Below are 16,735 nucleotides of genomic sequence, written 5' to 3' on the forward strand. Positions count from 1 at the left end.
TGTCACTCCCGCGCCCCCCCCCACCGAGATCTGCCGGCAGGAGCGGGAGGAGTTAATGGAGCCGGGTGAGGGTTGCGGGAAGTCGCGCTTACGGCGCCGGGAGGAAATGGAGGTGGGTGAAGGGAGGGAGGGAGGGAGGGAGGGAGAGGGGGACTGAGTGAGTGGGAGGGAGTGAGTGGGAGGGAGGGAGAGGGGGGGACTGAGTGGGAGGGAGTGAGGGAGAGGGGGGGACTGAGTGAGAGGAGAGGGAGGGTGGAGAGGAGTGGGTGGGGGAGGGGGGTGGTGAAGAGTGAGGGGAGAGAGAATGAGGGGGAGGTGAGAGACAGAGGGATGTAGCCCGTTTTAACGGGCTTTACGGCTTGTATATGCTATATTACGTTAAGACAATATACCTCTTCTTAAGTGCTGACCTGAGGAGCAGGAGTAAGCAAACTGGGGGGGGGGGGGGGGCTTTAACAGTCCTGAAGGGGCTAACTGCAGATTCAGAAGAAAAAAGTATCTACCCAGGTGAATTTGGCACAATAGAGTCACTGCAACATCAGGGGGGAGAGAACTGCCAGAATGTAGTGATATTATAAGCATACCATGGTTGAGGCAAGGGAGAGAAGAGTCTTTTACTGTGATGGGCCCAGGTAGGGGAGCTGATTATTCTGCAGCAAAACTGGACATGGGAAAACTCATTGAGGTGCTCCACATCCTAGGAAGACCTGTCATTTTAGGTCTTAGCCTGGAAGGAGCTCCTGCAGCTGTCAGACATCTACCCAGGAAGAGCAATCACAGCTGTTGCCTGCCAAGGGAAAACAAATGGCAAGATTGTGGAGGGCAAAGAGGCCAGAGAGAATGAGGACATGGGGAAAAGAGAGAAAGAAGATGGAGAAAAGAGAATAAAGGCAAAAAATTTAAGAAAGTTAAATGAACAAATCAAAATGTGAGAAAAAAAAATGAGCAAACTAAGAAAAATACAAAACTAAACAAATAGGAAAAATTAGTAAAAATAGCAAAAATTAAAAAATAAAAAGTCAGGCAGGGTAGGATGGAGTTTTTCTCAGCTCCTAACAAGTTTTTGCTGGCACTTAAGTTTTTTGAAATCTTTCCAGCCCTTACCATTTTGGTATATGGCCTGTGTGTCTGTATGGGGTGCTTTGGTCTGTGTTTGTATGTGGTCTATATCTTCATGTGTGATGTGATCTGTTTACCTGTCTCTCTCTCTCTCTCTATGTCTGGGTATGGTGTGTGTCTGCCTGTGTTGTTTCTTTGCCTCTCTCTGTGTCTGTATGTCAATCTGTGTTTTTCTGTTTAGGTATGGTATGTATTTCTGTGCCTGTCTGAGTGTTGGGTTTCTATATGTGTTTGTAAGTAGGATGTCTGTCGCTCTGTGTCTGTCTGGCTATGGGGTTACTGTGCCTGTCTGCATGGGGTCTCTGTCTATATCTGTCAAGGTATCCATTTCACTCTCCGTTGGTCTGGGTGTTGGGTTTCTCTCTCTGTCTAGGTATTAGGTGTCTGAGTACAGAGTGGTCTCTGTGCTTGTGTGTGCATGTTTGAGTTAACTGCTTTCATCAACTTGAAGAGAAACTAATTTGGACTTTGAGCCACTGGCTGGCAGCAGGGCTGCCTAGTGAATACCCTTCATCCACTTGTGTGTATATATATGTGTATAAATAAATATGCAATTTAGTATATTTGGTGGGTATAAAAAGTAAGTTTTCACCCGTGTTTTTGCAGGGAAAATTAAAATTTTGGGGCATTTTACGTGGATTGAATTTAATAAAGTGGAACTGAATTTATCTTAAAATTTTTATATGCTGTGTTATGCGGTGTGTGCATGTTGTTGGGGTATCTGTGGTTGAAGGGGGTGGCAGAGTGTTTGTGTGTGTGTATGTGTGGCTGGAGGGGGTGGCAAAAGATATGTGTGTATAACAGGAGGGAGTGGCAGGGAGTTTGCAAGTAGCTGGAGGTGGTGGCAGAGGGTGAGAGTTTGTGTGTGGCTGGATGCAACCTGGATTTGCTTCTAGGTACACTATATGCCAGTGTCTACGACAGGAAAAATCCGGGGTGGGGCAGCAGGCCATTTGAAGATTAGCTGCCTTCCAGCTGTGCTGAATCTCATTCATTAGAGAACAGTTTTCTGCTTCCTGCTCCAGCTTCTCCCATTCCAGCAGGGAACAGGAGGGGAAAAGTGAGATCAGAAGGGACAGAGCAAAGAGAAACTGTTGTACTCCCTATTCCAGCCCCTTCCCTCTTGTCCTGTGCAGGTAACAGGAGAAAGGGGTGATGTCAGAGAACAAGGCAAGCAGAAAAGCAAGCCACTCCGCGCCCTATTCCAGGCACCCTCTCCCTATCGATCAGGGACATGAGGGCAAAAGGTGACTCTGGAGTAAATACAGCGGAGCAAAGAAGGCTGTACCTTAGCTCTTCTGCCCCCTATCCGGTTGGGGTGGGAGCTGCGTGTGTGTGTGTGTGTGTGTGTGTGTGTGTGTAGGTGGAGGGGTATGTGTGTGTGTGTAGCTGCTTTCCACATTGCACTATCCCCTTTCACTCCCCCTTTTCCCTCCCCCTGTACTCTCCCACCACTTTCACTTCCTTCCCTGCTAAAACATCTAGCGCCATTCCTTTGGCCAGCAGGGCTTGAGCTCCCTGTTGGGCCACTGCTCCCACACTTCTATATAGTGTGGGAGCAGTGGCCCTGCTGGCCAAAGGAGTAGCGCTAGATGTTTTAGCAGGGAAGGAAGTGAAAGCGGTGGGAGAGTACAGGGGAGTGAAAAGGGTAGGCGAGTGAAAGGAGATATGTAGATACAGATATATTGATAGATAGATAGAGATATATAGATATAGTAACCCATCTTGAAGGCCCTAACAAATTTCATAAATTGAAGGGAGGGGCCCACAGCTCACTATTTTCTTACTCTACCTTAGAGGGTGGGGAGCCCCTCATACTGAAAAGCAGAGGAGAGCTGAGAACATGTCTGAATCATGGGGTCATGTGTGACACAGACACCCTCTGTGCTAAGGTGTGGGGCTCCCCTAAACATGTTCCTATGATTGACATGAAAGCCATATAAAATTTTGAAAAACCATAAGGACTCAGCAAGCATTCTCCTACTTCCTCCCCTCTCTCAAAACAACCCAGCAAGCAGCCGGCACCTTTCCCAAAACCCCCTCAAGTACTCTCCCCATTCCTTTACCTTCTAAATTCTATCAAGCACTCCCCCCCGCAAGTACTCTCCCTAACGTTATCTGTTTGATTGTGACTTCTGTACTTTCTGACCTGAGAGGGCCACCACCACCCACCATCTTTGAGGATTAATTCTAAACAATTAGACTCTTTCCACACAGAGTGACACACCACTAATGACCTCTATGTCTCCTCGTCATGGGCAGTCATTCTACAGATATCTCCTTTTCTTCCATGTGGCAACACATGCTAGTGATCATTTCTCTTACAACCAGTAAAAACTTTATCCATGGAAACCCCCCAAAGCATGGGACTTGATACAATCGCCCCCAACTGGTCCTGCACTGGGGAGGGGGCGGAGAATAGGTCCCTAGGGGCCCCAGCAAACAACCCATATACAGGAACACATTCACTAATGACAGCCCTGTCTCTATCATGCTGCAAAATAATTCTGCTAAAAAAAAAATAATTAACATATTTAGAACTCAAGATAATCTCTAAGAAAAGTCAGATCTTTATAAATAGAGACCTTTATTTTAATATCAGTTATGCCTACAAATTCCTATCACAATTTGCTAAAATATGTGGTAAACAATTTTTTTTATTTATCAATTGCCAAAGCTATAAAATGCTGTTTTATACTTCTTAACTAACAGGCAACAATTACAAATAGAATATGGAGATCTGCAACTATACTACAAATAATTCACAACAGGGAACAGAGGAAACAAAGGAGGGTTCTTTCAGAAATGGAAGAAAATACACACCAGCTGTGCTCTGATTGCAAGACATTTAACTAGAGGACTTATAATTAGTGCTTTTTGGCATTTTATACTTTAAAAAAAAGTCCGTTTATTTCCTGCATATCTTGAAAACCTATCGAGCAAATCATTACTAATATTCTTGCAATTTCAAAATCAATTCTGCAAAATAAATTTCTTATTTCCCAATCCCAAAAAGATAACTATTCCAGCATTAGAAAATGACTTTCCAAAATGGGGCTTAAGATAAATATAGGAAATATAGATGAACCCTTGTCTTTAAACAAAAAGTTGTGATTTTACAAGGTTTATATAATTACACAGTGCACAAGGTGAATTTTTTTTTTTTAAGGAATTCAATTTTAACAGCTGGAAAGATTAAATTCTGTAAAATATATTTTTAATTTTTATTAGATTTATAAAATTAGGTAAAGGAGAGTGCAAAGAACATGTCATTTGTAGGAGAGGGGACGTTCCAGGGAGACAGGTGAGTTGCAAGACACACTGCACTGTTTATCTTCAAGAATCATAAATTACGGGTAAGGAATTTTGTTTTCTCTAATGACAAACGACTGGAGAATGAGCTGTCTATGGAGGCTCGAACTGTCAGTTACATGATTTGTTATTTTATACAAGCACAAAAAAATTCATTTTATACAAAAGTCAGCTGATTCCCTACACAAATATATATTAATTTGTTCTCTTGTCCATTAGTGTTTCCTTCATGTTGTGTCATTTTCCCTTTTACTTGAAGATAATCCTGAATGCATATGGAATTTAGGGCAAGAAGGATAAGTCATTAAGGACACTAACTCTGTAAGCTGAAATGACCTTCCGCATCAGGCATTTGAGCTCACAAAAGTGAAGAGACCCAAATGAGGATTTTTATAACTTGCGTTCAAACCACACTGATATCCTTTGACACAAAGACTTCAAGTGAGGCAATTCCCACATAAATGTTGCCCCCATCTTGGTCAGCTCTTGGGCACAGGGGCACATGGAGAGGATTATGGAACACACAAGAATCTATGACCTCCAGGGGTTCCAGCATTGGGGGGGGGGGGGGGGGCGCAGGGGGTTTAAGTCAGTATTTTCAAGGCTCTTAGGATTATACTCACCCTAGGTTTCTTCTTCTCTCTTTATCCAACTTCTCCCTGAATCACTACAATGACACTCAAGTTGTTGTTCAAGAAAAAAAAAATCTTTGTTGATGTTGCTGAGCAAGGAAACAAGATTCCAGAAACAGCACACAAAAAATAAATTCAGTCTCTTTTCAGAAATGTTTCTTCATCTTCCATGTGTCTGTTCACGGAGGTAGGGACCCTCCTTTTCTGGGAACCCACCAATACCAATTAGAAAGCACAAACCTTCTTTTTATTCAACTCTGTCCTTTTAGATTAGTTTGCAGCAGAAAACTTTTTTGAATAGAACTCTCACAAGTTTATTTACCCACAAGCAGGGCAGCTTCTTTTCCATCTAGAAATAGCTACCGCAAACCACAATTCTCATATTATAATTTTTTCAACTCTGTTCTGGGATAACTAAGATAGTGTACCTAAACTCTCATTCCACTCTTCTCTATCCAGTTTTCTGAGCACCTCATCGGTCCCAGCACCTTCCCTGATCCGTTGCCACTCTTCTCCAGAAAATCTCTTCTGGCAGAATCTCCTTCACCAGGTCTTCCCTGTAGAGGTGCACATATCCAATGCTACCATGCTATGAAGAAATGGCTGCCCCTTTTCAGACTCCTAACAATGGAGAGTGTTACACTTCAGTAACATAGAAACAAAAATGATGGCAGAAAAAGACCAATCGGCCCATCCAGTCTGCCCAGCAAGCTCCCATACTTATTTCCCCATATTTATCTGTTTCACCGACCACCAAGTTCAGGGCCCTTGTTGGTAACTGTTTCATTCAAATTTTCTGCCACCCCCTGCCATTGATGCAGAGAGTAATGTTGGAGTTGCATCAAAGGTGAGCATAAGGCTTAATGTTTAAGGGTAGTAACCGCCTCCTCAAGCAAGTTACCCCTATGCTTGTTTACCCAGACTGCACAGATCAATGCCTTGTTGGATGTTGATTGAATGTAAATCCTCTTTTCCACATTTCTCCCTGCCATTGAAGCAGAGAGCAATGCTGTATATGCATTCAAAGTGAAGTATCAGGCTTAATTGGTTTAGGGCAGTAACCGCCGCAATAAGCACGCTACATCCATGCTTATTTTGTTTGCCCAGACTTCGTAGCTCAGTCCTTGTTGGTTGTTGTCTGAATGCAAATCCTCTTTTTCCACATTTCCCCTTGCCGTTGAATGAGAGAGCAATGTTGGAGTTGCATTAACCATGTGATGGCTTACTGAGTAAGGGTAGTAACCTCCATGGCTCTTCTCTTCATTCCCCATCCTCTAGCCTTTAGGGATCCACAGTGTTTATCCCATGCCCCTTTGAATTCCTTCACAGTTTTAGTCTTCACCACTTCATCTGGAAGGGCATTCCAGGCATCCACCACCCTCTCCGTGAAGAAATACTTGCTGATATTGGTTCCGAGTCTTCCTCCCTGGAGTTTCAAATCATGACCCCTAGAGTTCTACTGATTTTTTTCCAACGGAAAAGGTTTGTTGTTCACCGTGGATCATTAAAACCTTTCAAGTATCTGAAAGTATGTATCATATCACAGCTGCTCCTCCTCCTCCAGAGTATACATATTTAGGTTCTTCAATCTCTCCTCATAAGTCATTTTATGAAGACCATCCACCTTTTTGGTCACCCTTCTCTGGACCGCCTCAATCCTGTCTCTGTCCCTTTGGAGATACAGTCTCCAGAACTGAACACAGTACTCCAGGTGAGGCCTCACCAAGGCCCTGTACAAGGGGATCATCACTTCCTTTCTCTTACTAGATACTCCTCTCTCTATGCAGCCCAGCATTCTTCTGGCTTTAGAGATCCTGATGAGTGTCAGAGCCTTTTAGTGGTTTTCAGAAAGGAAAATAGAGGGCCTGTAGTGAAAACTTGTATTTCTAGGAATTGCCTTTGCATCAATCCATGGTGTAAATGCCTTGTCACATTGTTTCGCTGAATTCAGATTGTTAGACACTATCACCCCAAGGTCTCTCTCCTGCTCTGTGCACATCAGCCTTCACCCCCCATCAATACACTTCTTCGGATTTCCCACAATCACATGCACTAACCACACCCTCTGGCAACCAAATTCCAGAGCTTAATTGTACATTGAGTGAAAAGAATTTTCTCTGAATTAGTTTTAAATGTGCTACTTGCTAACTTCATGGAGTGCCCCCTAGTCATTTATTATCCGAAGAGGTAAATAACCAATTCACATTTAAAGACCCTCTTTCATATCCCCCTCCTCCCCCCAAGCCATCTCTTCTCCAAGATGAACAGACCTAACCTCTTTAGCCTTTCCTCATAGGGGAGCTGTTCCATCCCCTTTATCATTTTGGTCGCCCTTCTCTGTACCTTCTCCATCACAACTATATCTATTTTGAGATGCGGCAACCAGAATTGTATGCAGTACTCAAGATGTGGTCTTATCATGGAGCGATACAGATGCATTATGACATTTTCCATTTTATTCACCATATAAGGAACTAAATGTGAGTCCTAGCACATGAATGCTTTCGCTAAACCTTATTTTCAACACATTATAGGCCACAAAGGGCAAAATGTCCAAAATTAGGACATTTGAAATCCAAACCATCTTTTGAATATTTTCTTACAACAATCTCTTTCAGAGCACCAAGAAAGAGAGGGGGTTAATGGACTCAGTCTACCACACTAGCATTTCTGTGGTTTGATAAATAAGGCTTTGCTATTCTTTACATGAAAATCTTCAAACTTGTTACAGTTCAATGCATTTAATAAATGAAAGCATTACTTATTTTTCCTAACTTGAGGTGTTTTTTCTTCTAACAGATTTAATATTCCCTACTGATTGAGTTTCAAACTGACTGGGTATTTCTTTACATTTCTTATGAAGAGTGTTACCCTTTTATATTATATGGTCATAATCTCAATTTCAAAGATACATATGTAAAGTCAGCCATAAAGACATGTTTTCCACGTATAATACCATTGAAGTTCACATTTAAAAGCAAAATTTATCAACTTCAAAATTAAAATGGCAAATAGTAATATATACATGATAATGAAAAATAATTTCTGAAATTCCTTAAATTGTTTCACCATAATGTCTAAGTCCCTAACACGTAACTGAGTTCTGAATATGTTGTGCTACAAATCATATCTTATTGGACAATATCAACTATAATGTCACAAATCATATTTTGTGATGTAATTTACAAAACATTTGCACAGTTACTTCCAGAATCCATGTGAATTGCTGATGAGCTACTTAACCAGTTAAAGTAGATTTCCCCAGGGTTCCAAAGGGGAAGTAAAGAGGGTAGGTACTATGGGAAAGATGAAAACGCAATAGAGAAGGAAATGGGCAGGCACACTAGGGAAAGGAGGAAATAATACCCATGAGCACAGTAAAGATAAATTACTAAGCATTTTCCTCTGGAACTCACCCATCTATTACATTTGTGTACACTTTTTTTGTTCTGTGCTCAATATGGTAAGTATGTCATTACTCATGCTATCATCAGCAACACCATCAGCAAAATCATGTTTATGCCTCATGAATTTACAGGTTCCCAAAATTTAGATACTGTATATAATTGTCTATAAGTCAAGGAATTTATGGTGGGCCCAAAAACGCTGGTTCGATGCATACTATCCATTTTTCCCCGTATACTATAGTCCCCAAGGTATGTGCATATGTACATGTGAAGTGCCGAAACAGAGTGGAGTTAGCTACATGTTAAGCAGCTAACTCAGATATTCACAGTTAGCCATTTAACTTAGGCAGCAAACTCTGGTCGTGCTGCTGACCTCTCCTAAAGTTAGCAAGTCGCCGCTTATCATTTTTTAATTTGGAGATGGCTTTTCTTGAATTCTTGTCTTCCTGATAGATCACTCATTTTAAATCTTGACTTGTACATGGGTCGATGCATTTCAATGGACTTTGGTCTCAAAATTGCCTATCAACTTATACATGAAAGACTTATAGATGAGTATATACGTAACTTGTCCAAAGGAAGCCTAAATACAAAACATAAGAAATGCCATGCTGGGTCAGATCAAGGTCTATTAAGCACAGCATCTAGTCTCCAAACGTAGCCAGTCCAGCACACAAATACTTGGCAGATTCCAAAAAGTAGATCTATTTCTGGTTAATCACTCATTCTCTAGTCTAGCTGGCTAATAATGTTTTATGGACTTTTCCTCCAGGAACTTATCCAAGCCTCTTTTAAATCTCGCTATGTTAGTCACCTTGACCATAACCTCTGGCAACAGATTCCACAGCTTGATCATGTGATGAGTGAAAACATACTTTATGATTTGTTTTAAATCTTCTAGTTGTTAGTTTTATGGATTGTCCCCTTCTTTTACTATTACTTTAAAGGGTAAATAACTGTACTCTACGGATTCCACCCCACTCATGATTTTATAAACAACTATCATGTTCCCTTCTCAGCTGTCTCCTTTCCAATCTGAAGAGACCTGTGTAGCCTTTCATTACAGTTTAGCCGTTCCATCCCCTTAATCATTTTTGTTCCTGGTATTTTTTCAAATTCTATGTTTTTTGATGGGCTGTCCAGAATTGCAATCAATATTCAAAGTGCATTTACACCATGGATTGATGCAAAGGCAATTCTTAGAAATACAAGTTTTCACTACAAGCCTTCTATTTTCCTTTCTGAAAACCACTAAAAGGCTCTGACACTCATCAGGATCTCTACACACAAACAGAAAATCATTTAAGACAGAGGTGTAAAACTGCAAATGTGAAGGATAACACACTGGTCAGATTTTCAAGATGTCCCTAACGAATATGCATGAGATATGTCTGTAGTCACAGTCTGCTCTGTATATAAATATATATTCATTAGGCACATTCTAAAAAAACAGGCTTGAAGCCCTCCAGGATTGCAGTTTGACACCCTTAATCTATGCACAATATTTGTATTGCTCATGAAGTGTTTCAATACCTAGTGCATAAAAGAATTACATCTTTCAAAGCAGACAAAATATGGAGTAGTACTAATAGGAAAAATAGTAGGAACCTTCAAAGGCAAAACCCAGCAGATGAAAGAAAATAGGATGAACCAGGAGTGGTCTAAAGGCTGACTCATACTCAGGTTTTATCAACATTATACTGGCATTGTGGCCCTAATATAATTTCTTACCTGGTCTAAGTATGCAGAAAGGTAGGTGTGTTTGCCTGATGAAATTACCTACTTTTCATTTAAAATGTCTCTTTCTTTTGCTCGCACCCACCTCTAAGCTGATTTATAGACTTATCCCATTTAAGAAGACAAGAGACATTTTCACACCAAAAATCAATCAGGTATTTCACTAAAACAAGGGAGTGACCCAGCCCTCATCAATAGATTAATTACTGTCTCCTTGCAAGAGTTTGTCGAATTATTATTAAATACACCACATAAATTTAAAGGACTTTAGCTTACAAATCCCTACTCACTTAGCAACCTAAATCAACTAAGAACACAACAATATTAAGATGCAGACAGCAATCCAAGAAAGAGATGGGGGTCTTCAAGTCTTTTCACCAAGTGCCACATAAGAACATAAGAAAATGCCATACTGGGTCAGACCAAGGGTCCATCAAGCCCAGCATCCTGTTTCCAACAGTGGCCAATCTAGGCCATAAGAACCTGGCAAGTACTCAAAAACTAAGTCTATTCCATGTTACCATTGCTAATGGCAGTGGCTATTCTCTAAGTGAACTTAATAGCAGATAATGGACTTCTCCTCCAAGAACTTATCCAATCCTTTTTTAAACACCGCTATACTAACTGCACTAACTATGTCCTCTGGCAACAAATTCCAGAGTTTAATTGTGCGTTGAGTAAAAAAGAACTTTCTCTGATTAGTTTTAAATGTGCCCAATGCTAACTTCATGGAGTGCCCCATAGTCTTTCTACTATCCAAAAGAGTAAATAACCGATTCACATCTACCCGTTGATTATCTAGTAGTTGGTGAGTGGTACATGTGTGTACACCCAGTGCAGAGGGAGTTCCCGGCTCTCAGAGAATGAGTCCGATCTCTGGAGGCTAGAGCATCAGAACTGAAGGAACTGAGGTAGACAGAGGTATATAGAGGAGACCTTCAGGGATACAGCAGCCAAGTCCAACTCCAGTCTGAAAGCCCCCATGTTGCCTTGGAGGAGCATGGTCACCTGGACGGCCAGCATGAACTTGGTGCAGCAAGACATGATCCTGTAGCTAGGATCTGCTCTAAAGGTGATACACTATACTCAAATACTGAGGATGGGTCTCCAAGGGCTTGTGCTCAGGAGGGAAGGATTAGGTCGGCCATCATAGATGGTGATTCAATCATTAGGAATATACCTAGCTGGATGGCCGCTGGAAGTGAGGATCATTTGGTATTTGCCTGCCTGGTGGCAGACCTCACAGGTCACCTAGATAGGATTTTAGACAGTGCTGGGGAGTACCAACTATCGGGGTACATGTGAGCACCAAAACATAGGAAGGTGTAGGAGGGAGGATCCAGAAGCAGAATTTAGACACTTGGGTAGAAAGTTGAAATCCAGAACCTCCAGGATAACGCTCTCTGAAATGTTTCCTATGGCACATGTAGGACCCCCAGAAGCAAGCAGAGTTACAGAATTGTAGCGTGTGGATGAGACGATGGTACAGGGATGGTATTAGTAAGAGAAATCCATAAACTATTAACCAAATAGACTTGGGAAAAGCCACTACTTATTACTGGGTGTTAACAATATGGGATTTATCCACCCAGTGGAGATGTTGGAAACAAAAACAGTATATGAATTCAAGAAAGCATTGGATAAATTCAGGGGATCTCTAAGTGAGTGAAGGGAATTATAAAGCTAAATAAATTGGGCGGATGGGCACTATAATTTAAAATATAGACTTGCCTGTATGTTGACCCTCTCGATAACACAGGAAAGAACATGCAAGATCTGCATCTTTGAGTCACATTCTGCAACATTCTGTAATAGCTGGAAGATGAGACTGAAGATAGATTCCAGATACTGTAGGGGGAAAATGAAGAAACTGAAATGAAACAAAACTGAATACTTTGTATATAATTCAATTTAATAAAGACATACAATCAACAACAATAAGGTGGTATGACAAGTAGGCTCCTAGTGAAGGACTCACTCCAAACATGATGGTGTTGTAGGTAAATGTTCAAGTTGTAAAAAACTAATTTGTAAATTAATAAAGTAAAAAGAAAGGAAGCCTATAAAACAAGAAAACCACTTTTACTGAGGGATGTGTCCACTGGCTAACATTTATTTATTTAATTAATTAATAGTTTTTAAATACCGGTATTTGTAGGAACATCATATCAGTTTACAAGGAACTTAACGAATTACATGGAACATGGTGTAAGGTAACTTGGAATAAGTCAACAGAACATTTTTTTATTTTATTTAGCATGTGTTTATATACCGAGGTACAGCTGACAATGCCTTCACTCCGGTTTACATTATAACGAACCAGTTACATTTGAATTAATAACATTAAAACAGAGATTGAAACAGAACATTAACTTAATAAAAGTTAATAAGTACATTGAGAATTAGATAAGAATGAATGTAACGCTTGAGGTTGACGGTTGAAGCCGTTAATGAGAAGGAAGGTTTCTGCAAGTCGGGGCGAGTGTCAGAAGGATTGCTGGAATAAAAAGGAGCAAGAGGTGGATATGAAAAGGATTTATGCTCTGTTATCATTGGGTGAACAGTCATTGTAAGACTGTGAGAGTAGCCATTCTTTAAGTTCTTTTTTAAAAGATTTAAGATTTTCTTGTGAATTGAGGTGTAGAGGTAATGAGTTCCATAATTTTGGGCTGACTATAGATGGCTCTATTTCTGGTGGAGGAAAGTTTAGCTTGTGGTAATGAAGGGACATCCAGTTGAATTTTATATGTAGATCTTGTTGTACGTGATGATTTATGCAGATGTATAATATTGTCCAGGGCAGTGAAGTCTGCTTTGTGAATTGACTTGTGTAGAATTGTGATGACTTTGTTTGTAATAATTTTTATTAAAGTTTTTAAAAGAGGCATACAGCATTCAAAGATAAGAAAAGAAAAATTAGGTTCTTACCATCAAACATTAATGAACCAAAAAGGCCAATTATGAACCATAAACCATCAACAGTTCTGTACCCTCTTACATAATATCAGCAGTATACAATAGACAGTATGGTAAAGACAAAACAACCCACCCTCATCCTCCCCATCACTATCCCCCACCCGATCCCCAGCCCTCCCCCCTCCCACTCCGCTCAGGTGTTCACTTGTCCAAACATTCACTAGTCGACAATCAGAGTTAAGATGCAAGGGATAGGTATGCAATCACTGGAACACTGTCCCCATATCACCACTCAAAAGAATCCCTGGATATATACGAGCATAGATACGAGCATATATACGAGCATATATACAAGATGGGCATCCGAGCCAGCATATTCAAGGAAGAAAGTACATAAAAGTACCACAAGAAGGCGCACCCAAATCACCAAGAGCACCCCAGTCTCAACATCAAGATTAGTGGGTCAAAACAGAGGCATTGAAAGGTAGCATCTGGAGAATGGGAGACCAGACATTTCTGAGCTTAGTCCGCTGGGTCTGCGAAGACAGTGGAAACGATTTACGCTCTAATAGATAAAGTTCCAACATGGCATCCTTCCACTCGGGTAGAGATGGGGGTGCAGAGGACATCCAATGACGTAGAATAATTTTAAGGGCCGTCAGCCGGCCTTTATGAAGTAACAATGTCCTCGGCGCTTGTGTGGCCCCATGCGAATGCCGAATTCCCAGCAAACAAAAGCTCGCTGTGAAGGGCTCTGAAAAAAATTGGGAGATCATAGTCCAAAATTGTTGTATTACCACACAATCCCATAAACAGTGCAACAAAGAGGCATGAAGCTGCGAGCATTTTGGGCACGCCCCTGACTGGGCAATCCCAGCAAGGAAAGCCCTCCTTGGCCAAATTAGCATCCGGAGAGTAACCCTGAAGTGCAATTCTCGCATGTACACACTAAGGGCTGCCTTCTGAACAACCCGGGCACTTAGTAACAGGGCCTTGGTCGTAATTTCACATCCCAAATCATTGGACCAGGCAGCAGAACTACTATCATATATAGCATAGTGAAAAGACTCATGCAGATATCGATAATACATGGAAAGCTTTACCACTTTAAGACCACTAAGATGTATAAATCTCTGAAAAGGCCCATTAGTGATTGCCCTCTTACAGGAGAATACCGTATGCCGAATATAACTACAAATTTGTAAATAAGTAAGATAGTCAGATGAACAAAAGCCGAGGTTATTGTGATGACTTTGTACTCTATTCTTTTTTTTAACAGGTAGCCAATGTAAGTTGTGGAGTACTGGGGATATATGGTCGGATTTTCTTTTACCAGTCAGGACTCTGGCAGCTGCATTTTGGAGTAACTGCAGTGGTCTTAAGGTTGCATTGGGAAGGCCAATTAGAAGGGAGTTGCAGTAGTCTATACTGGAGAAGATGAGGGTTTGAAGAACGGTTCTGAAATCCCGGGGGTGAAGCAGCGGTTTTAGGTGTTTGAGTATTTGAATTTTGAAGAAGCCTTCTCTTGTTTTTGTTGCGATGTGTTTTTTAAGATTTAGCTCATTATCTAGCCAGAAACCCAGATCTTTAACGTTGTCTTTGAGTTGAAATTGAATGTTGTCAAATTGGAAGGGAGGAGTGTATGTTATACCAGAGTTTTTTCTTGTAATTAGTATACATTCTGTTTTGCTCATATTTAGGCATAATTTTAGGTTGTTTAGCAGATTTCGTATTGCTTCAAGGTGTGAGGCTGCTTTTGACATTGATTCTTCTAAAGACGAAGTAATGGGAATGAGAAGTTGTATGTCATCAGCATACATGTAGAAAATAATGTTAAGGCTAGTTAAAAGATGGCATAAAGGAAGAAGGTAGATATTAAAGAGAATGGGTGACAAAGCCGACCCTTGAGGAACTCCAGTATCCAGAGGGATGGCCTCGGATGAAAAGCTGTTGTAGGATACTTTGAAAAATCTGTTTTTAAGGAAAGAGGAAAACCAGTTAAGGGTTATTCCAGCGAGTCCGATGGATTCCAGACTAAGAATAAGCCTTTTGTGGTCCACTGTGTCAAAGGCTGCTGACAAATCAAGGAGGATCAGAAGGTGATCTAGTTTGTTATCGAGGCCTCTTAATAAGGTGTCAGAAAGATTGAGTAGTAGGGTTTCTATACTGAGGGTTTTTCTAAAGCCGTGTTGTGCGGGAAATAGAATTTTATGGTCATCCAGGTGTTCGTTTAGTTGTTTCAGAACCGCCTTTTCTGTTAATTTAGCAAAGAGGGGAAGGTTTGAAATTGGGCGGTAGTTGTTTAAATCTTCTGGGTTGAGGTTTTTTTTCTTAAGTAGTGGCGTGATTGTAGCGATTTTTAGTTTGGTAGGAAGCTCACCCTCAATAAGAGATTTGTTGATGATTGCTGCTATTGTTGGGGCTATAGGATGAGCGATTTCCTTTAGAGCTCGAGTTGGGATGGTGTCCATGTCATGACGTGCAGGGTTTATTTTTTTCAACATTTTCTCTGTTTCCAAGTTGGAGATAGGATTGAATTCAAGCCAAGGACTTATATTTAATAAAGGATGCTTTTCTATGATTGATGGGGTGTTGAAGGCATCAGTAATTTTTGAAATTTTGTTCTTAAAGAAGATAGCTAAGTCTTGGCTTAAATTTTTTGTTGCGGTGGTATTGTGATTGTTGTTATCGGCGATGAGGTTGTTTACTATGTTGAACAGTGATTTAGATTTGTTGGCGGAGTTATTTATTTTTTTACTGTAGTAATCGCATTTCGTGTTCTGGATGGTTTTTTTGTAGGCGGCTAGATGTGTGCGGTATTTCTGCTGTAATACTGGCTGCTTGTTTTTTTGCCACTCTTTTTCGATTTTCCTGAGAGCCGTTTTCATATTTTTAAGAGTGGTGTTAAACCAGGGGTTTTGTTGTTCTCTTTTGTTCCTTAGACGTTTGAATTTCTCTGGGTTAATGTTGTTGGCGGTTTCTTCAGTAATTTGAAACCAGGATTGGATGGCGTTGTTTATGTTAGAGAGGTCGAGATTAGAAAGCTGATAACCCAGTTCTTGCAGGAGAATATCAGATTGAAATGGAGGTCGGTATTTGAAGAAATTTTGTGTATCCTTTGAGTAGGTTGAATTGTTGAAATTTATTTGAGTCTTGCAAAGTAGAAGATGGTGGTCAGACCATGGAACTGGACTATGGGAGATTGTGGTATTAGAGAAGTAGTTATTAGTAAAAATTAGGTCTAATGTATGACCTGCTTTGTGAGTGGGGTTATGCACTTGAAGGAAGCAGTTTAAGCTTGAAAGCATGTCAATAAGGGTTTGGCAATTTAGAGATCTTGGGTTGACATCTATATGAAGGTTGAAGTCACCAAGAATGATTGTAGGTTTTTTCAAATTAATATAGGTAGAAAGGAACTCGAGCAGCGGAGAGATGTTGCTATCGAGAAGCTTAGGTGGGCAGTAGACAAGGCAGATTTGTAAATTTGGTGAGTCGAAGAGTGCAACTTCGAATTGTTTTGGGAGATTATGTGGGATCATTTTCAATGAAAAATGTTTTTTGATAAGTAGGAGAAGACCGCCTCCTCTTCGGTAATTACGAGGGATTGAGAAA

The 16,735-nt window shown here is 40.8% G+C and overlaps 1 protein-coding gene across 1 annotated transcript in view; it reads right to left on the bottom strand.

Annotated features, from left to right (window-relative positions):
- IPO11 (importin 11) overlaps nucleotides 1-16,735 on the bottom strand; it is a 1,257,051-nt gene that overhangs the window by 837,321 nt on the left and 402,995 nt on the right. The window contains exon 19 of the mRNA XM_029576426.1: nucleotides 11,939-12,055. Coding sequence (XP_029432286.1) covers nucleotides 11,939-12,055 — 117 coding nt within the window. The remainder of the gene's footprint in view (nucleotides 1-11,938; nucleotides 12,056-16,735) is intronic.

Source organism: Rhinatrema bivittatum, chromosome 1, assembly GCF_901001135.1.
Source record: "Rhinatrema bivittatum chromosome 1, aRhiBiv1.1, whole genome shotgun sequence".
Taxonomy (NCBI): domain Eukaryota; kingdom Metazoa; phylum Chordata; class Amphibia; order Gymnophiona; family Rhinatrematidae; genus Rhinatrema; species Rhinatrema bivittatum.